The sequence below is a fragment of the Falco peregrinus genome, chromosome 3, assembly GCF_023634155.1.
Source record: "Falco peregrinus isolate bFalPer1 chromosome 3, bFalPer1.pri, whole genome shotgun sequence".
Classification (NCBI taxonomy): Eukaryota; Metazoa; Chordata; class Aves; order Falconiformes; family Falconidae; genus Falco; species Falco peregrinus.
This window is the reverse complement of record NC_073723.1, coordinates 119,432,971-119,459,455: the sequence shown is the minus strand read 5'-3', so window position 1 is coordinate 119,459,455 and position 26,485 is coordinate 119,432,971. Positions and strand designations below refer to the sequence as shown.

Here is a 26,485-nt window from a genome sequence, read left to right as displayed (position 1 = left end):
CAGCATCGTTAATTGGGTGGATTCATTTTTATCATGTTCAGTGATCCAGGTGATGGAAGCATACTGAAGTGTACGTTGGGAGCCCTGCGTTTTCTGCAGGTGTCTCTGGACCTGCCTTTCCCTCCCCTGGCTTGCTCACCTGCCAGTAATTCATAGGATAGGGCTTGTCTCTAAAAACATGGCCCTTCTCACTTGGATCCTACAGCCTGTGACATCCCTCAGGTACAATTAATGGCAGTTCCCTCTCTGAAGAACTTCCTTAAAGAAAAGATTACAAGAGTCCCAACAGGACTTTACAGTCCTCATTTCTCCTCTTTGGCTTACAGCTAGGTTTTCCCTGCCGACATCTGTTCTTAATTCCCAACTGATATTAAATAAATGCATTGACAAAAATTATGTCTAAATTAGGCCTGAAATGACAAGAGCAGCCATTAAGAGCTGGAGTCAGACAATTAACGCTGACCCCCAGCCGCACGGTGCATGTGGTGGCAGGCCGAGGTGCATCTGGGATGCTGCTGGGCACGGCCTCACTCTCCTCAAGCGTCACCTCTCACGCTGAGTGTTTTCCTATCCCTGGCCAGCCAGAGAGGAGGGCTGCAGGCACAGGGCTCTCGGCAGAGCGCTCCAGTGCCTTGTAAAGCAGCAGCCCCTCTGTCTCCAAGCCATGGGCTGCAAGAGAAACTGGCTGTCCTTTGTCATCCTCCAGCGCTCTGGGGCCTCTGTGCCCAAGGACACCCAGGTGCTGGCTCTGCTGCAGGGAAAGATGCAGGAGTGAGGCCAGCATGCAGCAGACCCAGGGAGGGGTACGAGGTGCAGGAGCATGGCACAGCAGCTGAGTAATCAAAGCAGGGAGGAGGGCAGAGAGGGGAGTTGAAGCGAGGTGGTGGGAGCAGAAGAGCAGAAAAGCACCGCAGCCCCAGCACTGGCAGTGGTGGTGGCAAAAAAGACTGAGGGATGAAAGTGTCGATGCTGCCAGACAGACACCTGAATAACAATTAAATTAGTAAAATATGCACTATTTATCTGTCTCTCAGACAACACACACATAATTAGTTTATGTAAATACCTGAGATTGGAAAAAATAAGCACAGAGGCAGCTTATTTTCTTGAATAAATATTTATCTTGGTGCTTATGCTGTTTGCGGGCTCTGCTGCGACTGGCCGTCACAGGCAGCTTTCCTCTGGCAGAGGTTGGGTGCTGCAGGATTTCCACAGTCACCGTGGCTGTGCAGGAGCTGTTCTGACCCACAGGCCACACTCCCCTGATAACTGAGAACTCAAAGATAAGACTTAGCATTTTCTGATAAAAGCCAATAGCTCTGCAGAGAATACGATCCTCCATCCACTGAACGCCCGGTGAACTCGCATCAGTTCCAACCAAGTGAAAATGCTGTAGCACTGGGTGAATAAGGAGATCCAAACCCTCCAAGGTGCGTTAGAGAAGCGTCTGCATTTGGTTTGTAGCTGCCTTGGCAAAATTCATCTTTTTGGCCTCAATTCAGCAGAACACTTAAGAACATACATAAGACTTGGAAGGCGTGCAAGCTCCAGTAAAACAGAAGCGTGTGCTTAAGTGGTTTTGCTGGACAACAGCCTTTAAGCCACTGGCACTTGCTATAATTTGTCATTTAAAAAAAAAAATCCATCTTACTGTGCAACAGCGTAAAAGTTGGGGCTGAGTGAAGGAAGCAGTCAGGGCCTGATAATTGACTTCCCAGTTTGTAATGTCAAAGCACGACAAATGAAAGCTTCACCCTTGGTGGGTTTTGATTTAGATCCTCTCTGTCAGCAAGTCCTTAATTAGAGGCCACCTTCAGAAAAATCTGCATTGATAAAAAGGATATCGAAGCGCAGCCCTGTACTGCCTTTAACAGTGCAGGATACCACACCAGACTGGGCTCCCTAATACATGCTCCGTTCTGCCTGCGTGTGACATTTACTGCCAAGGACACGGGGCTGTGATCAAATCACAGGAGCTGCTGAAATGACACAGTAAAATTTTATTTCTGCACTAAAAGCGTTTTGATCCTTGGGCATCCATGCAGATTTCTCTCTCCATTTTCTGTGGTAAAGCATAAACTCCTAGCTGTTACTTAGCTGGGTATATCATTTTGACAAATTTGGCTCAAGATCTTTCAGACAGGCAGTTGCTAGCGAGCACTGACCACAGAACTGTTCATTTGTTTCCTCCTTCAGAAAAATCTGTAGCCAAATCCTTCAGTATCTCCTTCAGTTTTCCCTGTTGAGTCAGGACACCCACACAGAAGCGACGGAGGAACTAAAATGCTGTATTTCTTTTGCTTCTTCTGCCTCATGACTTTAGAGACTGATAAGCCAAAATTCTCAAGTGTGCTGTAACGTGGGGAGAGTGGCTGAGCCGTGAACCTGCCAGGCACCCTCTGCCAGGACAGTACCAAGGATGCAGGTCCCGCTCCCAAGATGCAGAACTTCACCATCTCAAGCTGGACAGCCAGCATGGCCTGTCTGCTTCTAAAAACCTCTGTCCTTCAGTTTGCATCAATGTCACCATACCCACAGCTGGCACAAAACGGCTCACTGGGAAAATACTGTTTCTATTTTCTCTAAGTTTTGACAAATGCCAGTGATTGAAATGGGCACTTTCCATACCAAGCAGATTTAAAAATCTATTTCCATTTGGAAAAAGAAGGAAAGGGAAACAACCAGGGCTCAGCTGAAGAACCGTGTTTAAAAAATATTACATCATTTTTATCTTTGTTACAGAACTCCTGAAACACTTCTATTCAGGACCTATAAGCTACGTCCTTGGAGAGGAGATCCCTTTCATACACACACAGACATATGTAACGGGTAAAAGCTCATGTAGAAACTCTTCATATAGAAAAAAGTAATTAAAAATATTCCACTGACTTTCATCATAGATTTGCAAGGTCAAATGAGACCATTAGTCTGGCTTTTGTCCACAACTCACACCAGAGATCTTCACCAGTTTCTTCAGCTGTTTCTGTTGGAGTAAAGCATGTTCTAGCAAGACAGCTAATATTGATTTAAAGTTTGCAAGTAATGACAAATCCGCTATATCTCTAGGTAATTATCACCCATGGTTAATTTAGAATTTTAATTTTCAGAAGCAGATGTTAAATAAATCTTGCACGGGTACACTAGGCACCTGGCACGGGGGGAGGTACCTCTCAACTTCAGAAACGTAATTTATGTGCCTGCATTTCCTCTGAAGTCAATGATACCGAAAGAGTGATTTGCAAGCCCCAAGCAAGGCAGCTGACATTGAGGTAGCCTTGGATGTATTTACTTAAGGTTTTCCTAGGAACCTGAATGAATGTTTAGTGAGAGGAATGAACACAGCTCTTAACCAACAGAAAGGTTGTGTGTGGTTGCTCACTGAATCTAGCACAGAAATTACTAAATAACAGAAATAAGAGAAAGAAACAATTCATACAAGAAGTCAGGATGAAGAATATGCTCAGCTGAAATTCCCTGTGCAGCTCAGACAGTTCCAACATGACAAACTGTGAAGTCCACCATTAATTAGCAAAAGCATTTCCTAGGTGGGGCTTGCAACCATACGCACAGAAGAAAGATGTAAGGGGAACCGTGTGAGGTTTTCTCGCTCCCGCCAGCCAGGCAGGCTGCGAGCATTCCCAAACAGCAGCGCTCCTACCCTCCGTCACAGCTTCCTTAAAATGAGTCTTTCAAGCTGTATCAAGGAGTTGACTGAGGGAAAAAAAATTGAACCTTTTACATCATGCTGCTACAACATTACTTTCTGCAACTTCATTCTGGAGTGGCTTCCCTCCGCGACTTTCTCCTCTTGCAGCAATACCAAAAGGAAGGCCAACAGAAACAAATCATCTCTGCCAACGGTGGGATTTGCACACAGCAAACTCTCGGTTGTAAAGAGTTCTGTGGCAAGAAGCAAGCACAGTGAGGATCACAGAAGTTTTAACCATTGTAAAATGTAATTCTTCTGACCACTTTGAAAAGCCTATCAGAATGAGCTCATCGCATCTGGGCAAAAGCTGCGGAGACTGTAACATCTCTCTGTTGTCTGCACTGTATTTCATGAGCTAACATCAGCCAAAAATCTGTAAAATGAAAGTCACGGAGTATAATTAGCAAACAAAAGACCACGTTTTGCTCCCCAGCCCACTGGTTTAAATCTGGAACAACTCTTTTAAAGATGGCCAACACATCTACACCACCACCTCCAGAATCCCATCCAGTGTGTTTTGGAGACCCTGTGTCTATGTTGGGGTTTTGTTAAGTTGATAAGAAGCATTTATAATAACTGGACCATATTATATCAGTCCCAAGTTCCACCTGTCCTGTCTCAGGTGTTCTTGTGCCTAACGCACACAGAACGGTCCCTGGCCCCTCACCTGGAGGGCTGTGCGGGGAGCTCACAAGAAAGCTGCCCAAACACCGTCCATGACCAACGCAGCGCAGCTCTGGTGACAGCTTTGTGCTTGCCAGTACAGCAAGATTGCAGGTCTGAAGGGGAACAGTTGGTGCCAGGCACAGAGGGCTCTGCCTGAGCCAGGACAGGGGGCAGGAGGTGCAGCCTGGCTCTGGCAGACGCACAGAGCAGATGTACCCCCTGTGCAATGGGAAGGGGGAACCCCAGGGCTGCGCTTTGGGGCTCTTTAGCCCATTACTGCAGCGTGACTGCTGCAGGGATGGAAACGTCTTGGTTCCTAATGCCTTCTTTCTCTCTCCCTCTGTGTCTCCCTCCCTCTGCGTTGCACACAGAAAGCTGATCTGGCCGTTGCTCCTCTCACCATCACCCATGTTCGGGAGAAAGCGATAGACTTCTCCAAGCCCTTCATGACCCTGGGGGTCAGCATCTTGTACAGGAAGCCCAACGGGACCAACCCCAGCGTGTTCTCCTTCCTCAACCCCTTGTCTCCTGACATTTGGATGTACATCCTCCTTGCCTACCTGGGAGTCAGCTGTGTGCTCTTTGTCATAGCCAGGTAAGGGGACACTGGTGCCACCCCATCCAGCTGCTATCACGCCACATCTGCTGCCATGCAATAAGACACCCTCCCCCTGCCCAGATCTGTTTTGCTGCCTGGTGTGTTCAGGGATCCAGCCACCCAGTGGGAACCACAGCATTAAACCCACGTCATTAATGAAATTACTTTTGGTCCATTACCAAAGGCAGGCTGGTCTCTTGGTGTCGGGTTGCTCCTAACTGCCAGACTCCCGTGCTGTGCTCTCTTTCGGACCTGTATCTCAGAGTGTTTGTAGAGGTGATGCAAACCCCGTGGTGAGAATCAAAGATAAGCTATTCACAGGGGAAATCTGTTTCCTTCTTTGCTAACTAAAGCCTGCATTATAGCCTTTGTACTGTTTTACCATACTAAATGTGCTTGTGTTTGTTTGCTTTATTAACATAAACATGTAAGCCTCTTTTGTTGTATCAAGGCAGGCAGTTCCACACATTTTACAGACTTCCAGTACAAAAGAATTTTAAAACACACTTTCTTTTATGATTTTAGAAATGTTGTTGCCTTTCCATTTCATTAGCACCTCCCTGGTATAATGAAGGGTAATTTTCCTGCTCTATATCATTCACCATTCCAGCTCCTGTTAGGTCAGTTCTTACCCACTTTCTCCAGCAAGAAGCCCAGCCTCTCCGCTGTGTCCTGGACACAAAGCTCCCATGTCCCGGACCATTTTCAGCTCCTGTTTCTGAACCTTCCACCAGCAAAGCTCCCACAAACCCTTCTCTGTATCAAAAGAATGGAGAACCCGTCGCTAAGGATCAGACAATGTGTCTGTTAACAAAATTAATATGCATCTAATTAGCATGTTTTAAACCTGTATATTTAAAAGCATCATTTGCATAATTGCATGTGTTATTAATTTCACAGAGTCTTTGATGAGGCACACAGTCCAGGGCTGCTCTCAATACATGATTCCACCTTTTCAAACCAAAACAAAGCGCTTGCCTCCCTCCTGCCAGGCAGTCGCTCTCCCTGGCCACACACAGCCCCTGCTGGATGTCTAAATACTTAGGGTAAAAGCCTTCCCCGGGGAAGTTTCCTAAGCACAATCTGCAATTAGACACTCATTTCTCATTTTTTCCAGTTCAAGTTATGCCAGTGGTGTCTTTAGAAACCTCCCTGCTAACCACACGCCTGGGACTGGGGCTCTGTGCAGACCCTGCTAACCCAAGGGCTGCTGTGCGGTACTTTCCCCAGAGCATCCTTCAGAAACCAGCCTCTATCTAATCCACCGACACCAGATAGTCAAAGTAAAGATTAAATACAAAACTGCAGCAACCAGAATCCATTAACCCTCATGTTACAACAAATCTGCAATTTCCAACATCCCTCAGGTCCGTGGAGGCATTTAGAGATGATTTCCTGAGTTTACTGTGTAATATCCTAATTACACATAACAGCAGTTGTCAAAGCAAACTCGGCTTAGCAGACAGCATTAGCGCTCCAAACCATCTGGGATGGCAAAGCAGCTACATCATCCGATCCCTCCTCTGCAGAGGTGCAGAGCCGGAGAGGTTGCACTTCACTCTTTGAAGACACAGAAGGCCCACCCTGCTCAAGATTTTAACTGCAATTGTCCCCCTCCCTGGTCTTTGCAACGCATCTCAATCAAACGGCCATGCACCATGTTTCCAGGCACTTTCCTGAGGTCCCCCAGCAGCCGCCTGAGTGCGGGTGGCTTTGCACGCTGTGTTTGCACAGCGCCTGCTGGGAGCACAGGCCAGGGCTCTTGTAGCACTGCAGTACAAACAGCGACTCACAGAAACAACCTAACGGTTCCTTTCAGCAAGAAGGTGGTAGAACGCATGGAAATGGCAGCGCTTGTTATTACTGTATACTATTTTATAAGAGGATGGGAGTTGTGTTGCCTTTAACGCATCGCTAGACCTACCTGCCAGCTCTACCCTGGACCAGGCAAAATGCAACATATTTTGGCAAAACACTGCTGCCAGCTTTGTCCTGCCCCAGCTGAACGCACTGGGAAGTCTGTCTGGGACTCCAGGGGTCAGGATGAGGTCCTCTGCAGTTTTGCTTTGTGTCAGAGACAGAAGAACCAGACACTCTCAGCAGGAAAAGATATCCATCTTGGAAAATGAACCCATGGTAATTACGAGAAGGAAAAATATTGCGATGAGTGATAGGCATTCACTTTATGTCTCTGTTAGCCATGCAGAACATAGCTAGATGAGCTCTGCTGCCATAACGTCTTTGGCTTTAATGCCATAAAGTATTAGACTGCTTGTATGGCTTGGAATGACAATTCAAATACAATTTTGTGTTTATGAGCTTATTTTTCCTAACTCATATGATGGCCAGATCCAACCCACATTGTCCAGATCCCACTTTCAAAGCATGTTAAATGTGCAAATTATATTTGCACATGAAATTCATTGCAGTAAACACTGAGGAAGGCTGAAGGAAATACTAGGATGGGCCCCGATGTGAGAACACCTTAGATGCCACTTTGTACAAGCAGGAAATACAGATGCTGTGTTCAGAGAGCAGCAGGGCTGCCCAGCCTCCAGCATGTCCTGCCATCGGCAGCGATGTGCACGCAGCACCTGCCCTGACCCACCAAGTCGGGCATCCAGGCACCCCAGCCAGGGACCTGCTAACCCCCTGCCCTGCCCAGTGCTGGAGGGCACTCTCTGCCCGGAGAGGTGGGGGCTGGGCGAGCCCCAACCCTGCCTGTGCCCAGACATGTGGCATCTGCCCTCAGGACCCCAGGGTCTGTTCCAACACCCCTCTGCTGACTGCCCTGGCACGATGAGCACAAGGACCACTGGCCAGGCTTTGTGGCTGACGTTGAGGGATGAAAACCTGAAGAACTGTAGTTTAGTCTCTGGTTTTGTTCTGAAATTACCTGAAACAAGCTTCATAATCTCTCTACATCACAGCAGTTACAATGTAATACAACAGTTTTTCCCTATCAGGCTATTTTTTGGCTGAAATTGAACCTATAAAATGTTGCAGCTACAATTTCTTTTTCACATGTTTTTCTCCTGACATTTCTTCTGTCTTCCTATTCTTTCAAAGAAAACCAAGTATCTGGTTTAATTAAAGTTCTACAGGAATGACCTTTTAACGCATTGAGATGGAAAACAAGAGATTTTATGGGGAAATATTTACTGCATTCAGAAGCAACAGAAACAATATCTGCTTTTGACCCCAGCAAGGCCTCTAAAACTCAATTCTTAGGAGAAAACCACAGTCAAAATAGCAAAGCCTTAATTCAGAGACATGAGTCTCCTGAACTAGACACCAGAGTCCTCTGCCGATGCTATAATCATAGGTCAATGCCACTTAAAACCAACTTCGGGACTATTTAGAGGCAGGCAAAGGATGTATTTGATCCATCTACCCTTTTAATCAGTCTTTCCCAGTTATTGATGGAGCTGCTGCTCCTGGACCCACCCCAGCCCCCAAAGAGCCATAAACACCAGCAATTTAGAAGGCTTCATGGGGGTAATTTGTCTGGTTACTCTGGTGCAAGGTTGCAAGTGGGCTGTGCAGCTGCCTGATTTGAATTGTCACCCTTCCTCAGACTCACACAGCCTTCAAATTACAGCTAATCACCTTTGGGTGCACAACAGGGCAGGTGGGTTTAATATTCATCTTAATTGCAACAAGGACTGGGTCATCCATAAGAAATTTCTCTGTAGATGTAATTGAGACCCAAAAGTATTTTGCATTAGATCTTTAAAACTTCTTTGAAATGCTTCCATTTCCCTGCCAAAAAGGCCAAGAACAGACAAGAAAATAATCACAGTTTTTGATGAAATATTTCTCAGACCCTGCACCTGAGGAAGAGGGAAGCCGCAAGCCCATGATGAAGCTGGAGCAGCCCCCATTTGTTATAGCTTCAGCTGTATGGGGTCAACGAGCTCCACTCGCTCCTTCCTTCATTACCCCTCTGTTTCCACTAATGGTCCCACTTGCTTTTCAAGCACTGAAGACTCTGTCACTGCTTTGCAGTTTTCTGAATATTTCTCTGTAATTTGAGCAGCACCAGTAGGTTTTCACTCAGAAACCTTGAAGTTCTTCAGCGTGTCATCTTGTCAGGCTCATTTGATCTTACCAATTCCCTTTCTGTTTCATACTCTCTCATTGGCAGCCCAAGAAAGTTTTCATCTAATTCTTGAACTCTGGCTTTATTCAACAGAAAGAGCTCAGGTGCCATCCTTTATACACCTCTAGCATAAATTTACAGCAAGTTTCAAGGAACAGGCACCATGTAAAGCCAGGTCTGAATTCAGCCTGATTCTTTTCCTTTCTGGTTTTCTCTTATTTAAAAAAAGGAGAGGGAGGTGGGCAGTAAGAACAGCCCAGCCATTACCAGGACAAATGAGCCAGATTGTCAGGGTGCAGCCTGAGTGAGGCCTCTGGTTCTACACACCGCAAAATCTTGAGCAGGCAATGGTCCCTGCTGCAGAGAGGCAAGATAAAAGCAGAAGAAAAGAGAAGTCAAACTGTATCTTGCATGTGGAAAATAGAAACAAACAGTGAGATGGATATACCTATGATGAGCTTTCCTAAGACCACAAGAATTCGTGTGCATTGCACCCAGTCCATCCCCTATGATGGGGTCTGCCCCACAGACACAGCGCTTTGCCCCACTGAGTTCACATGCCCGGGGACCACAGCTCCGTGTTCACGGAATGTCCCCAAGTGTTAGGCTGCGAGGGGAGCCCCACAGCACGACTGTGCAGAGCAGAGGCTGGGGTAGGTGTTTGCCTGGGGGAGGTTTTTGTGCCAGGAGGGGGACCTGGGAGAGAGCCGTGGCTCTTCTTTCCAAATATATCCAACTGTCTGACTCAGGGCGCCCATAAAATTAGGCAACAAGACATCTCCTCGGGTAGCAGTGCATCTGGCAAGAGAATTACAGAGAGAAGTACCTCCTAATACAAACTGTGGGCTGGGCTTTGAGAAAGGGCTGTTGTGAAGCTACAGGGATTTCAGAAAGAAGCCAAGATGATAATTAATGCCTGGTTCAAAAGCAATTATTCCAATTATGTTTTTAATTTAATCTCTGCAAAATTTGGGACTCTTGGAAAATGCAAATAAAAAGCTCTAAAAATATTAATGTCTCTCCTGTCAAGCATCCTCCCCAGATCCTGGCTAAAAGAGCTACATTCATAGTGGCTCTTGCCTACCAATCCCAGGCAGAATTTGCAGAGATGATTGCAGAAAATTCCCTCGGTTTTGCCCATAAACGACTTACCCATGGGCGTAAGTGTTCTCCCACCACTTGCAACAGGGCCAAGCACTGCAGCAGTCCACAGTGAACCTACACCAACTTCCACTGCTGTGCTTGTGCCCTGACCATGCAGCATTCCTGCTTGTTAGGACAGTGCTTCTCACTTAGCTAAATCCTGCCCCAGTTCCCATGTGTGCTAGCAGGAGAGTCCCCTGAGATACTGTGGCTTGTCCCAGCTACTGCTGTAGATTCACTGTGGCATCTCTCCTCAGTTGATCTAGAAATGCCATTTTTCCTCACATTTTGAACTGTTACATACTAGAGTTTGTGTGCCCGCACCTTATCCCATCCCATAGTTACGTGTTCCAGTTGCTGTCACGTGATGCAGTATTGCATAGATGATGCAAAGTGACCGAAGGCACTGGGGACACAAGCTGAGATACCTCCGAAGGACCCGGCTTCCCAGGTTTCCTTGCTGTCTGCAATGCAGGACACGGGGCTTACAGCCACACTGGTCGCTTCGGAAAATCTTGGCTGAATTTGTCTTTTTCTTTAGTAAGCTACACAACTGAAGGGGTCAGCAGGCCCACACAGCAGCACGAGAGGTATTGAGGCTCTTTTTTTCCTGTTCCTTTAGGGTCTTGTCATGCCACATCCCGACTAACAAGCTCTTGCTTTCCATGTGCCACCGTAGGTTCAGCCCGTATGAGTGGTACGACGCTCATCCCTGCAACCCGGGATCAGACATCGTGGAGAATAACTTCACCTTATTGAACAGCTTCTGGTTTGGGATGGGAGCACTGATGCAGCAAGGTACGGCGGCACCTCCCCACCCTCACACCCTCCTGCCGGTTCTCCAGCACTGGCCTCTTGTCATGGCTTTTTAGATCTAAAATTCATGTTGTTTGTGACAGGAAAAAGATAAAACATCCAAACATCAGCACTGCCTCCTGGCTGGCCGCTGAAAGGCGGTGAGGTGCAGGAGAGGGGAGGCAGCTCTCCTCTGGCACCCCCGGGACCTGCTGTGCGGAAGCACTCACTGCCGGCGCATCTCGCTCCCAAGGGAGACACGCGTACGGCAGCACAGCACCCAAGGGAGCTGCTCCCTGGGGAGCCACGCGCATGGCAGCTGGCTGGGACCCAGGCCAGCAAGGGGCTGATGAGATACTGATCTCATCAGGGGGAGCCAGCTGTGAGCTCTCGGTGACTGTGTTTTTTCACTCACTTCGAACTTCATCTCCACGTGGACGCCCTCCAAGCCGTGCCTGCCTGGAAGGGATGGATACCTGGTGGGGGACGTGTGCCAGGGCTGAGGCCTTTCTGGGCACCCCAGAGAAAGGTCCAGGGTTCTTACACCAAAAAAGCCTTCTGATTTCTTATGTGTCAAAACAGGCCACAGCTTTTCACTCTTTCTGGGTTTGTTTGTTGGGGGCGGGTGGCACCTACCTCTATTTGTACTTTCAGCCTTCTGTGGATCAAAGCCCCCATCCCACCAGCTCACCCCACAGCTGTGGGGATAGAGTCATCGCTCACCCCACGAGCTGGAGCTGGCTGCCAGCACACACGTGCGGCTGCAGAACAATAATTACTATTAATGAAGCATGCACACTCTGGCAGGTGTCAGAAGGAGCAGCTCCTGAGCCTGCCATCTGGAAGCATGCAGCTAGATGATGGAGTGGTGGTGTGTTCGCACGTGTGCTGCTGCTGGTGTGCGCAGAGGAGCACCCACCCACCGTGCCCCAAGGAGGGATGCTGTGTTCATCTCCCTCAGCTGTTTAATTCACCAAACTCAGCAGCATCCCACAGATGCTGCAAATTCCTACTTCTGTTACTTCAAACAATTGGTTTAATTTCAGGATGTCTATCCTGGCTCACTGTTTTAAATCAACTTTTACAGAAGAAAGGGCATCTTGCCCTCTGGTGTGTCTCCATTTTTATCCTCATCTGGTCATTCTGCACATTGTGAAATGGCCTGAAACTCCCTCTGGCATAGGGCAAAGAGGATGGCGAGATGCTCCTCTCCAGGCACCTCTGCCTGGCAACCACTGCATGCGAGACTGAATGTTTTCAGTGTTAACTGGTGTAAGATACCACAATGACAAGGACCTTAGAAATGGGGTATGGATGGAATTACATTCATATATGTGGATGAAATAGAGAAAATCGAATATATATAGATAGAATGGAGTAAATCTGTTAGGAAGACAGCAGAGAGGGAGCTTCTGAGCAGCTCCGAATAAGGAACAAAATTCAGCTGTGATCTAATTGCAGAAAATCCAGGAATAGAAATAAGTGGAAAATGTCAAACATTTGTCACACTTTAACTTACCATGTATCAGTAGTCATACCCAGAGAGCAAAAGAACCACAGCATCGCCTTGGTGGCATGCATGGTGCTACTGCTCCGTGCTCCTCCTGCTGCCACTGCTGCAGTGTATAATAGAGATTCTTCCCAGATCTCAGCTGCCCTGATGGACAGTGACAGTTCCCAGCAAGACGGTTTAGCAGGATGAATCATCCTTTTATCAGATGCTGATAAATGAAAAAAGCTGTATTCTTTTAAATTCTATTCTACATCTAAGAAGAAAAATATTTCAAAGCCAGACTGATGTCACACCATCCTGTGCATCAAAGGGCAAGAGATGGAATGGGAAAGAAGCGGCATCTTGAGAAGAACTGAAGCAGCCATCAATATCCAAGGCTCCTCTGCTTCCCGGTGCCTCCTCGTTGCACTCCGATAGGAGAAAAGCTACGCTCCATGCTATGCTTTGATACCACTCAGCTTAAAATTGCTTTGCAAAGCCCAATCCTTATTGCAAATTCCAGGTTGGCTATATCTTCTGAACGCCGTTGTTTCAAACCCAAAACTCTTTCTGGCTTTAAAAGGTGTCTCGGGCATTTACAAAAATAGCATAACCCATTTAGTCCTTCATGTCTGCTCAAAAAAAGGCATTCCAGACCTGTTACACCTTTTATGCTGTAACATCTCCTGCTTCCCTACTTCTAACTGATATTCAAAGTGCTGGACCCTGATAGTTCCTTTCTCCCGTTGTTTGATTTTTTAAAAAACCTTGTGTATTTGAACACACTCCCTAGAGTGAGTCCTTTGAAAAGTAATCCATATAAAAGCAAAGCACTTTTTAAATGGCAGAACAAAACACTCATAAAAGTTCATAAATAGCTTGCTATTTAAATCTCATAAAAGCAGCCTAGTTAATTACTTCAGTTTGAATGTTTCCTGTAAATTGTGCACTGTACCCAAGGTCAGCAATAAAGGGAGAGGGTTTTTCTGCAAATGCTACAAAAATCCCACTGATTTCCTTGCATGCAAGATGTCTGGATAATTTGCCTCAAAACCCGTTGGCTTTAATTACATAGCTGTTACAGTTTTGACAGTGAAACCTAATCCTTTATATATATCTATGTATGTACGTAATGTACATACATACGTGCATACGAAATAGGTCCTTCCTCTCTGTTTCTTCTTACCTCTTTCTCCTTCCCCCTCTCCTACCCCAGGCTCTGAGCTGATGCCCAAAGCACTGTCTACACGGATCATTGGTGGCATATGGTGGTTCTTCACCCTAATTATCATCTCGTCCTACACGGCCAACCTTGCCGCCTTCCTGACGGTGGAGAGGATGGAATCCCCCATTGACTCAGCAGATGATTTGGCAAAGCAGACAAAAATAGAGTATGGAGCAGTGAAGGATGGAGCTACTATGACCTTCTTCAAGGTGAGACCAGGTAGAGGCTTTCTACCTTCCTGGCAGAGACACAACGCTCTCAGGCCAATGGGAGCAAGAACAAAGAACCAAAGACAAAAAGCCTCTTAAGCCACCACTCCTTATAAGCAGGTTGTTTCTGTCTGACATCCTTGTCAAGACTTTGGTGGTTTGTTTACCTAGATTCACATCATGGCTAAATCCCCCACGCCCCGTCGCTAACTGAAGTGGCAATTACAAAATCATGTTGATTTTACAGCTTCAGAGACTACCCAATGGTGGCTCAGACACCCTAAATTGAAGCATATGGTAGACACAACAGGACAGGCGTACCTTATATTAAAGCTCTACAGAAAAATCTTATATTCCTTAAAGTACCTTCCCTAATTCCACATCTCACCCATTGCAGCTCCTCCCTTGTCTCTGCAAGGACAGCTCACAGAGCCCTCGAGGCTGACCCGGCCAGCCTTCAGGGACAGGCAAGAGAACAAATGAAACATAAAGCTGGACAGATGTTACAAAGTGCCCTCTCTGACCAGTATTTTTTCCAGCTGAAATACCTTTCTTGTCCTTCAGGTATTCATATTAAAGTAGTCAAGTTCTATTAACCTCTGAAACTCAGTGCAAGGTAACACCACCAATGCATCAGAATTAAATGATATTAATTTATTCTCTTTAATTAATTTCAGAAGTTAGCCAACACGGCAGAGGAGGGTACTAAGAGCATTCGTATTTCACTATTGCTTGAAACTGGAGAAAAACTGAGAGGCCTAAAAAGACCTTTAAAACCACAGCTGGCCTACAAAAACACGCTTTTTAAATAAAAAAAAAAAAAAAGAGTGAGAGAATAAATTAATAGAAATGAGGGGTGATTAATCTAAGGAATGATCACCCTGGTTGGAGAAGAATTTAAATGCAACAATGAACACAGAAAACCATCTTTCAAGGAAAGTTTTGGCATTAACTATGCAGGTGGTGCAGGGCCCCAGCCACACTGGGAGCATCGGCCAGAGCTCAGCGCCGCAGCACCCGATCAATGCCGATACTCTCCCTGGGTGCTTTGTCACAAGGCCACAGGAGCACAGGCAGATCAGAGCCTTTGGCTGCAGGAATGGGGCTGCCTTCCCCCTGCACCTCCGCTAAGAGCAGCGCTGGGACACGTTCCTTCCCCCTCCAGTCATCCGAATTCAGAAGGAAATATATGGGCCAAAGTGTGACATAGTTCATGCTTCAAAAAGCAGGCTGTGCCTAGAATACTGCAATAATTTGAATAGGCAGAGTATAAAGGCAGCTAGACTGGGCTGTCAGCAGTTTAATTGCCAAGACTCATTAAAGGAAGCCAATGTGCTGAATTTTAACAACAAGGAACAGCAGCATTCTTCTGCAACTTTTCTTGGCTATGAGTTGGTTATGGAGACACTATACTTTCCAAATCTCCATGCTTACTTTGACAGACAGCAACACTGATTGGTAAAGAAATATGAAGGATTTAGTCTGATCTTTAATTAATTCTGGGAAATGAAAATGTTGCCTAGAATAGGAGGTTGCTGCTGGTTAGTTTGCTTTCTGCAGTGGCGCCAATGCATACAGTTTTGTCTTTGGCATGGTCAGATGCATTGTGTTACGTTCTGAAAGTAATATAAACCTAGAAAAGCTATCAGGAAAAGACAGGTTTTTTCTGTTGTGTTTTAACTACACTTTCCAATAAGAGTTTTATATGGGTATAAAAGAAAATTGTTTTTAAAAAAAAATAAATTAAGGACACGGTACATTTGTTGTTTCATATTGTTACCCATCAGAATCATTCTTCAGGCTTCTAACAGGCATTTAGTAGGGTGTATTAATGCCAGGTATTTTCCTTTTTCTTTGTTACTATTGTTGTTTGGAGATGAATTCTCAGGCATGTTCCCTCTGACAAATGTTTTGATTACTGGAGCAGTGAGAGCACTCATGCAGGGTGCCATGTTCACTCGTCCTTTGTGTACAGAGAAGTACAGGAGAGCCAGAATTTTTCCCACCCCTCAACGAGGTCTTTGCCAAACATCTGGGCAAACCCCACGGTGGTTTCAGAACGACTGCTCCGCCAGCACCACCTTCACGGGGACGCCTGTCAAACAGCACAAAGGTCTGGGGGACAGAGCCGTGGGCACCTCCAGCCTCTGCTGAGGGTCCGCACTCCCTCTGCATGGGGGGGGACTGAAGGAACGGCGAAGTGCACAAGTCTTCACATCACCTTCCTCTGCTCAAGCAGGGTTATCAGCAGAGACAGCCCCATGCAGGCTGTACGGCCATGGCTCTTGGAAAGCTCCTGGAGATATGGAGGTCAAGTCCTCCTGCTGTTGGCTGAACAGACCGGCACTGCTGGAACAAAACACTGACAGCAGCATCCCAACTAGGATCTCACTCACCTGGGGGGTTATTCACTAGGACTTAACCCACATTGCTGCCTTGCTCTGGTGTGAGTGTCCCACAGAGTAGTTCTCCTCACATTAGGAACTCACTCCTCCACTTCTCCATGTTAAAGAAGCTTCAAACCACACACACCAACCCCTCAAATCCACTGTGGCCATCACTTCCTTAGCTGGATCTCATCTGGGTCTGTGGCCCTCCCAGCACCTGGGAGGTCTGACAAAGCAGAATCGAGGGCTGCAGGAGGAGAGCACCATCCCAAGAACTAATCTTAGGGAACAACGGGAAACAGGAGGAAGAGGAAGGCAAGCGCCTTGCAGCTGTTCCCTGGCATGGCCCCCAGGCACTAACCAGTTTCCTGCCTGTGGTCAGGCTGACCGAGGCTTTATGCAGAGCTCACCGAAGACGCCGCACGAGTTTCCAACTGATCCAAGCCAACAGGCACCTCTGGGGCAGACCCACAGCCAGCGACCTTTTTCCCACAAAGGTTTTTGCCTGTGCCGCTGAGCTAACCAGTACAGCAACAAGCAGAAGAGAGCTTTACCAACCATATTGCCAGATTTTGACTTCATGAAAAGAACTTTTAAGAAGCTATTTATTCCCTGGTAATGCAGATCGAGTTACAGGAATAAACACAGATCAATTAATTTAGGAACAGCATCTAGTGTACATTATAAATCAAGCCAGAAATCCTTCACGTCTTGCAAAGGGTGTTGTCTCTCTGAACAAATGCCAGGTTTAACGTGCAGTTTGGCGTATGGGTGTGAGAGTGTGTGTATGTGTGTACATATATATATTCACTTGTACAGAAATGTTAAATCCTAAAGAGTAAGTATCTTCAGTTGGTGAAAATCAATTTATTTTTTCGTACAGGCTGGAATTGAAAATCTTAAGCCTTAAAGTTACTTTCTTGCCAATTTCACTGATAAAAAAGCATATATGTCTTGGCAAGATGCCTTGTAGTGGCTTCTCTAAACTATTCCATTAATTTATTTGGGTGACTGGTCTTGAAGCATTGGTTATTAAAGGTAGCTTCTGAGCTGTGACTCTGAAGAATGAATTCAGAGGCATTTTCAGTGTCATTGCAATTGCTGCATTCAGAGGGGCTGGTACTCAGATTTTCATACATGCATCTCATTTAGCACTAATGCAGGGGTTTATTAAGATGCAAAGGACAGTGGACGAGATTCCGATGTCTTTTATCCCGACCAAAATGAGAAGCTCCACTCACATGAGTCGGTGGTGTAAGCAGGAGAGACAGCTGCAGTGTTCAGCAGCATTAAACTATCGCCTTTGTTTATTAGTAATGATCTCCATCATTCCTAACATTCTGGAGCTCCCAACCCAACTCTGGAACTTCCCTGCCAGGAAGAAGTCAGTGTCAGGCCATTTATCTTAATGCTTCAGAGCAACCAAGAAGTTCCTCTCCATCTACCTTTGGCAGCAAAGCAAAGTTATCATTGAGGGGGAGCTGGGGACCCTACAGAGGATGCAGGGGCACAGGAGGGTCTCTCTGCCTGCCACCAACTCAGATATTTTTTTTTTATGCAGCCCATAAAAGTAAATGGAGAGGAAATTTGCACCTAGCCACAGCACGACAAATATCAGATCAAACCAGTAACTAACCCCAGTAAGGATTTTTAAAGGTAAATTACTTAAGCTGTAAAATCAGAGGTCTGCCAAAATAAACAGGACGTGCACACTCACACAAAAAAACTGTCCAGCAAAACAAACACAATTTATGTGCATTCTTTACTGACTATAAATTGCTACTAACGTGTTTTCACTTATTTGAATGCTGTGTTCTCAGGTGACATCATCCAAATTTCCATAAATAAGCAACCACCTTTGCAGTACAGCTGAAGTGTTCTGGGAGAAGCAAGTGGAGAAAGGAATGACTTTTCCTCTAATAGGAAAAAATGTATAGTGGCTGAATTAGGTGTGCGCTGGAGCACTGTACATTCCTCACCACGGTTACTCCTGCAATTTCTGATTGATGACTGCTCTCACAATGACTGACAATAGCTTCTAAATTGGACTTCTAACAAGTAGTCCGGTCTATCAAACTGCTAGTGCTGTGCTGAGAATTACAGTTGGTGAATTTTCACTTGGAAAAGGAGCGTCCTTATCTCATGTTAGCAAAGTTAAAGAAACTAACAGGAAATAAATTCCCAGTGAGGAGGTGGCAGGTTTGTGGACTATGGGAAGAGCCTGAGAATGCCTTGACCAGAGCCACATGTCGAGCCACCCTGTCCACACGGAGGGCCTGAGCTGCCCTCCCCGAAGGAGCTACCCCAGCCTTCCCTTTGGGGGAGAGGAGGCCATTGCAACAGCAGCGTGTGGCTGCGGGGGGACAGCCCTGCTCTGCCGAAGGAGCCCTGTGCTGCTGGGTCTCTCTTTCAGCTGTTTATTAGGCACAAGCAAGCAGCGACAGGGAGCTCTGGCCTCACGGTGAGCCCTCGCCCAGGCATGCTCCAGCCAGAGAGGGTGCTCGCCCTGCCATGGGTGCCCCCCGCCCCTGCCAGTGATGCCCAGAGTGGGGCTGGGAGCAGTGCAGCCAGAGCCGAGAAAGCTGGGCCCCTCCTGGCATTTCAAAACACAATCAAGTCCTTTCAGCTGGTCAGAAGCAGTGATTTAAGAAGAGAAAAGTGTTTTTTCTCTTCCAGGGAGCCCTGTCTCATGTAATTTAAGTTGCCTGAAGAGCTACAATGCCTCATGCAAGTCCTATTAGCTTCACTAAATGCAGTCTATTGATTTTTTTGCCAGTTTATTTTGCTCTACGCTTTAAACTGGGAGAACACTGATGTTGTTTAAGAGCTCTGTGTCAACACCCAAGGAGCATTAAATGCAGGAAGAGGAGAGAAAGGGAGAGCCAGTGAACCCAGAGGCCTCTGATGTGAACTATATAAATGTTAAACAAGTCCTTATCAGCAAGCCAAGTATGCTATTCATTTCAATTATCCATTGTAATGCACAGATATTTAATAATCCTTTTGGAGGCTACATTCTTGCTGCTCTTTGAGGTTTGATAGATGCCACAAATCTACCTTACAGGCACTGGTCCAGATATGCAAGTGAGGGAGATTATCCTGCCTCTTGAATGAAGTTTGCTCTGGCACATCCACTACTGAACGTTCATCAAGTGGATTATAACAAGCATGAGCTTTAACTGAGAAGAAATGAGTCCATGGAAATTTCAGTCAGGAGAATGAGCCCACGGGGTCAAAGACAGCGGAACAGCCTTTGGCATTGCACTACACTAACCAACTTTGGGGTGTCCACGTTTTGCTTAACCTTTGTTAAACATGCTGAAAAAAAAGGAGGTGGACAGGCAAAACATTTGAAATATAAAGCGTTATGGGGGACTTTTTTTTTCTTCGCTAATTTACCCTTATTTATAGTGGGTTTTTTATCAGAAGAACCTATGCTGCTGCATTTTGAGTGATACTGAAAAAATGAGGGGGAGATGAGATAGCAGTAGTTGGGATGGGATGGGGCTCCATCTCCTGCTTTCTTACGGAAGGACAGAGCCCTGAAACTGAGATAAACGACAGCTAAACCAGAAAGCGACCTTCTGCTGCAGCAACTCCTCATGCAGCTGCAGGTGAGCAGTCAGCCTTAATCAAGGCAAAGCACAAAGACTTATCAGCCCCTCCAACTTATCAGCCAGCTTCAGGCTCTTGCTAAGTAGTGCTGTGGAGGAGGGAGGTTTTGGCTGACTAAACTGCCTCTTATAAAATAAAGTGGCAAAAAGACGTCGAGGAAAAACAAGAAATTAGGCAGAAGAATGGCACATAAAGGAGCAGGCAGCAGCACGAATGCAAGCCTCAATATCCAGGTACTTTTCCAGAGCTTGAGTGGATGTATAGAGCTGGTTTGACAAGAGCTACATTCACCCACGGGAACAGTGTCCAGAGAAGGGGACACTTTAAGAGAAAGTGGATGTACCTTTCCTGGGGAGTCTTTTAGACTAAAGCCGGTTACGTCTTTTGTGACAACCTACACAGAGACAATTCAGAAGGTGGTTGTAGATAAAAGCTATATTTCAAATATTACAGAAAGACATAAAATAACCGTATTTCTTCTCACCCAACACATTTTTTAGAAGGAAAAATCATTCACATGAATAGTAAGCTAGAAAACATATTCTTCCTTTTTTGACAGAACGCCTGCTGATAGAGAAAGAATATCCATGTTTATTTTTTGCCGTAAGACAATCTTCTTGAATATTTCTATGCCTCTGTTTATGTGGATACGTTAAATTTGTTTGGCAGTTGCACATATCTCAGAGGAAACATGTTCCTTGCAATGCTTGAGGAAAGACAAAAATATAATAGAGCATATGCAATAGAGAAAAACATGCCCTCTGAAATGTTCTCTGTCTTCTCTCATTGTGAAGAAACATTACAAGATAACCAAAATTCTGGTTAGGAAACTAATACAGTTAAACAGATATGCCAATAGCCTGTCACACTAGCAAGTTCTGCAGGGCATCAAGGCAGGGTCTTGCTGGACCTCACGGAAGGAAAAGGATGGTTTGATTCCACCTACAGGATAAGGTCTCTGGAGCAGTGCCTCTTTTTGCTGAGCATCTGCACAACGTGAAGTGTGCTGGAACCTTTGTCTCTTTTATGGCAACATGAAGCCAAACAATGTTGGACAGTGAAAACAGAGAGATATTTAAGACAAGGTCAAATTGGTAATAGTTCCATTGTGTGATCTGTTCTCAAACTGGTATTATTATTTACTGAAAAGATACTAGGTTTCAGCAAATGGATTAATTCTTATTTTTTGGGGGGTGGGGGGGGGTGGTGTGTATCATTCTTCCAGAAATCCAAAATTTCCACATTTGAAAAAATGTGGGCTTTCATGAGCAGCAAACCCACAGCACTTGTTAAAAACAACGAGGAAGGAATCCAGCGAACCCTCACAGCTGATTATGCTCTGCTGATGGAGTCAACCACCATCGAATACATCACCCAGAGGAACTGCAACCTGACTCAGATTGGGGGACTCATCGACTCCAAAGGCTACGGGATTGGTACTCCCATGGGTAAGCAACAGCGGTGGGGTTTCTGTAGGTACCCCGGAGGGGGGCTAGTTAACACAAACAACAGATGTGATTAAGATAATCTGCTCCCAACAGCAAATTTCCACATAACAAGGCTTACACTGCCTGCCTGTTGAAAAGAGGTCTCAACAACCCTGCTTAATGCAGACACGTTCCCTACTTTGTGTGATTTTTGTCCTACTTTCCCTCTGTGTGTAATGGTGTTCCCCCTCCCCAGGGTCACCGTACAGGGACAAGATCACCATTGCCATCCTCCAGCTCCAGGAGGAGGACAAGCTCCACGTAATGAAGGAGAAGTGGTGGCGAGGGAATGGCTGTCCTGAGGATGAGAACAAGGAGGCCAGTGCTCTGGGCATCCAAAACATTGGTGGGATTTTCATCGTTTTGGCAGCAGGCTTGGTGCTGTCCGTCTTCGTGGCCATGGTGGAGTTTATCTACAAATTGCGCAAAACAGCGGAGCGTGAGCAGGTACTGATTTCCTCCGTTTCCCTACACCACCATTAGCCCAGCCGTTGAGGATTTCGCACACTGACCCCAGAAGGCAGGCAGGGAGACAGGCAGAGGGATTCAGCCCTGCCTCTGCTGCCTGGAGATCCAAGCGCCTGCAGCCCAAGGGCTGAAATGCAGCACCCTCAAAATGCCATCCCCCAAGGCTCATTGCTCTGTCCCCCTCTGACAGCCTCAAGTCAGGGGGGCAAAACATGTCTGCTCTGGTCAGGGTCATCTGCTGCTGCAGTAACTAGACTAGTAAACATCTGTAGGGTAATTTTGAGCAAGCAAGCACATAAGTAATGAAAATAAGGATGGAGGTCCCTGGGAGGGGCCTTTCTGAGCTGTTATATCCACTCGCCACTATCATATGCAATCGTGTCTCATATACTAGGCGCAATGCATACATGCATGAAGTCTCCTTCTCTTCTCCCCACTCCCATTCAAAAAGCCTCAAGGAACTGATCAGGGTCCACCAGGGAGCCTCATATTACCTTAATCAACTTTTTACAACACTTATACAAACAGCCCATCCCACCCGCAGTGGCTGATTAGTGCTCATGAAATGAGATGACTGCTTTTATGTTTTTCCCTCTTCCTTGTGTGTCATGGTACTCTAAGTGGAAAGTGCGTTTGTGTACATGACCAGAAATCAAAGCAAGCTGCCCACGTGGTGGACTAGATAGATGAAGGAAAACTGCCCACTAGCAAGCCCAGCAGGATTCGATAGCCCTCTGACTCCCAGCACATAAATCTGCCAGCCCCCCAGCAGGGATCACACAAAGCACCAGCACTCCAACAGCCGCCTGTAGCTCTGCCTTTCTGCAGGATTTAGTGCGTCAAAGGTACAATTCTTGCCAAAGGAGAGAGGGGTCAACCAGATGCCTGTGCTTCACTGAAGTCCCACTAAGCACAGCTGATGCCTTAAACGCAGCCTAAACCTCGTGCTTGCCCTCTGCAGAGCCTAGTTTCAGCACCCTCCTGTTCACGGCGAGGTTAGCAGAACATTTTGCCAGAAGTAATGGTGCTTTTTGTCCCTGCTTTCCCCAGCGCTCCTTCTGCAGCGCCATGGCTGATGAGATCCGGTTGTCGCTCACCTGCCAGCGACGGGTGAAACACAAGCCGCAGCCACCTGTCATGGTGAAGACTGACGCCGTGATCAACATGCACACATTCAACGACCGACGGCTGCCAGGGAAGGACAACATGACCTGCAACACTGGATTGACACCTGTGTTTCCCTAGGGAATGGGAATGGGGGGGGCGGGAGGGAAGGAATTGCAGCAGACAAGGCTGGATGCACTCTTAACTAGGAGGAAAGGATTAAAAAAACAAGAAAAAAAACAGAAAAAAAAAAAAAGCCTGGTTTGGTTCATTTCAAGAACAAGGCCTTTACAACACAGCGTCATCAATCATCGGCATAGAAGCAAGAACTTCAAAGCACGGACTGTAACATGGGTCTTGGGGCTTTTCTGTTTTGTTTTTGTTATTTTTCATTCCTTTTTTTTAACACTTAGATCCTACAGGCCTCATGGAGTCCAAACACACTACCATCCAGGAGTCTGATGTTTACATACTGAAAACACAAGGAGGCAAAACAGAATTGAGCCAAACTGACCCTCGGTGGGTAAGGAGGAGCCCCTGAGCAAGGCTTCTTTAGCATGGCAATAAAAAGAAACACTTTGTCAGGTGCAGCGTGAGCATCTATTCCACACTGACATACACAGTACATTTAGGATACATTGTCTGGGAAAGGTATCTGTGACGCACCGTGACGGTCAAGGCTGTGCCTTCTCTCAAAGCAGCTGACAATGGCCTTTTACCTCACAGCTGTGCTGGCTGTGGCCATCCACAGCTGGAAGTCCACGTGGGGGGTGTGGTGGCAGAAGGCCAAGTAGATCCAAGACAGCTGACTACGAGGGGGCAAGTAAGCCTGAATGGAGCTGAACTCCTGGCCAGGGATGGGACAGTGCAGCGTGCATGGGAGCTACTGCCATCTCCGAGTGACACCACCCACACACCCCGTGCCAAAGCCCAGCCCAGGGTGACACCGTGATCTCCAGGTCCTCAGCTCCTTCGCTCTTTCTGCAAAGCTCGGTCTCTTTGCAAAGAAGCACGGAAAGCGGCTGAGTCCACAGGTTTCAGCAGCAGTGGGAGCAGAGCTGTTTTGGGGAGCCAAATGGTACCAGTTTCCATTAAATTCAGCAGCACTGAACTGCAGCTCTGCTGCACTCGCACTCAGACCAGGAGAGGACTGTATGTCTGGTTTAGGACTAAATGCTCTCCATGGCATCAGAGACTTGAAAGACGAAGTAAAACCAGGACTGGCCTGGGACAAGCAGCACTGTGTGAGCCAAACCTGACACCCCTCCTACTCTGCCCCATGAACCGCAGTCCCTCAGGCAGCATCTTCATGTGATTTAAGCATCACACACTACAATGTTTTTAAGAAATCTTCCATGAACTGTGTTCTTACTTTCAGGTTGCTTAACCCAGAAGGCTGGTCCTGCAGATGAATTTAGTCAGAATTACCAAAGACCCCTCTGCTGACCTAAAGTAATGCTTGAGTAACATCACTCGGCTCCACCCCTACACAGGGAACCACATAGGTGGCCGGTGGGACACTCCATGGATTAATTTGCAAAATGAAACAAATGGAAATCGCTCTGCCCGCTGTAATCCAGAACATCACATGGAGTATTGCAAATGTGCTTAAAAGCTCCGAGTTAAACACTGGTGCTGAAGAAGTGAGCAACCTCCTTCCCTCGCACATGAAAGGGTGACAGTAACCTGCCACAGACTGCACTGCTGCTAGAGACCCCTGTGCACCCACCACCTAAATCCTGGTTTAGAGGGCAGGCAGGGCAGCACAGCGATGGAGCAGGCAGCGCCCGAGCTCTGCATCCCAAAATTTCGCCTTCTGTGTCACAGGCATAGGAGGTGGCACGGCCACCGCAGGAACCTGCAGCTGAACTGACCCAGTTTGCCCTCCCCCGGCTGCAAGGCCTTTCTGGAAAGTTTATCCTCGCCCAAAGGAACAAACCTGTCTATAACTGATTTCAGATAATTTTTTTCCCACCTGTTTCTGTTTGAGGCTCAGTTAGGAAGGTTACCTTTGGAGCTGACTAGAATTAGCAAATTAGCTCAAGGGGAGATAGCTGTTCCCTCCCACCCCATCACAGAACATAATTTGTCCTTATTTTGTTTCTTCTGTGATGTAAAGAAGCAACAGTGACCCAAAATTTTTTAAAAAGGTAATTTGTCATATTTTGACTAAAGATATGCAAAGAATTTATGTTAATTTTCACCTTTTCATAGAAATCATGAAAAATTAGGGATGAAAACTGCCAACTCAATGGGCATCATATTCTTAATAGTTTTCTGACCAAATACCTACAAGCAGAGGACAGATGGGAAGTATGGGTCTACTTCCCAAAGCTAATGACATTCTTAATGCAATTCTTCACAAATCCTTAGGCTTGTCAGAGTAGTAGATTTTGTTTTCTTTGCAGATTTCTAAGCTCTTAGAGATATTTATAATTAAGGCAGAGATAAAAACAAAGCCTGAAACTGTCTTTAAATGTCCAAAGAGCAAAATACCACAGAAAATAGCATTCATTTTGCTTCATGAGATTTTTTTTTTAATAAATAAATATTACTAATACCATAAACCCCATTTATTCATCTTTTACACCAGTTTGATTTGATTTTACTCACAAGCATCCCAGAGTGACAGGTGAGCATCTGGAATTACCGGTGTTATCTGCCAGCAAGACCAAACCCCACAGATCGACCTTTTCCCTTCCCTCTTTGCACTGCCCATAAATCAGCCAGGAAATAGCAGCTAGCTTCATGCATCTACATTATGGTTTTATGTTTAAATCTTGACCATTAAAACGTTTAACATTTAACAACAAGAAAATGTTCTGCACCACTCAAAACAAGGGAGGAGCGGGGGGAGCTGCCTGGGACCCCTGCCCGGCAGGACCACAGGCGGCCCCTTGCCCGCTAGCTCCTGCTCACTGTGAGCCAAGGGGGTTTCAGACCCCAGCCTTCCTGCTGCAAACCAGGGGCAGCTCCACCAGAATAAGCATTAATTCAGCCTGTTGTTACACTGCTAAGCAGAGACTGGTGTTTCTCCTGTTACTGCCATTTACCCTGTGTGCTCCTTTCCTTCATCCTGGGGAGCGTGGGAGCCCATAAAGCCATGCGGTGTTTAATCACAGAGGAGGAGCAACGAGCAGCGATGTGCTGGAAGACTTCAGAAGGGGCAGACGTGATGACAAAGTCTCCAAGCCTTCTACAAGCTATTTTGTGACCTGTTTGTGACTATCGACGACTCATGTATTAGAATTCATCTGACTTCCAACTTTGTTAAAATCAGTTCCTTTCTTCACTTGGTGGGCAGAGAGACTGAAAAAGTGAGGAGGAAATAAACTAAAAACAGGTTTGGTCTATTAAACTGTATCTAAACTGTTCACTGTCTTTTATCACTTGCTTTTTCCTTCCAGCTCTCCTTTGAGACAGAGCAGGGGCACAGCAGGTAGCTTTGTTTGGGGTTGCTTTTCTGTTTGGACTTAACCAACAGT

At 46.4% G+C, this 26,485-nt stretch overlaps 1 protein-coding gene across 1 annotated transcript in view; it reads left to right on the top strand.

The window, feature by feature from the left end:
- The window catches only part of GRIK3 (glutamate ionotropic receptor kainate type subunit 3), a 122,135-nt gene extending 96,597 nt beyond the window's left edge, over nucleotides 1-25,538 (top strand). The window contains exons 11-16 of the mRNA XM_055800682.1: nucleotides 4,747-4,970; nucleotides 10,898-11,016; nucleotides 13,722-13,939; nucleotides 21,167-21,389; nucleotides 21,625-21,875; nucleotides 22,947-25,538. Of these exons, the coding sequence (XP_055656657.1) occupies nucleotides 4,747-4,970; nucleotides 10,898-11,016; nucleotides 13,722-13,939; nucleotides 21,167-21,389; nucleotides 21,625-21,875; nucleotides 22,947-23,141 (1,230 nt within the window). The 3' untranslated portion in view covers nucleotides 23,142-25,538. The remainder of the gene's footprint in view (nucleotides 1-4,746; nucleotides 4,971-10,897; nucleotides 11,017-13,721; nucleotides 13,940-21,166; nucleotides 21,390-21,624; nucleotides 21,876-22,946) is intronic.
- The last annotated feature ends 947 nt before the right edge of the window (nucleotides 25,539-26,485 follow it).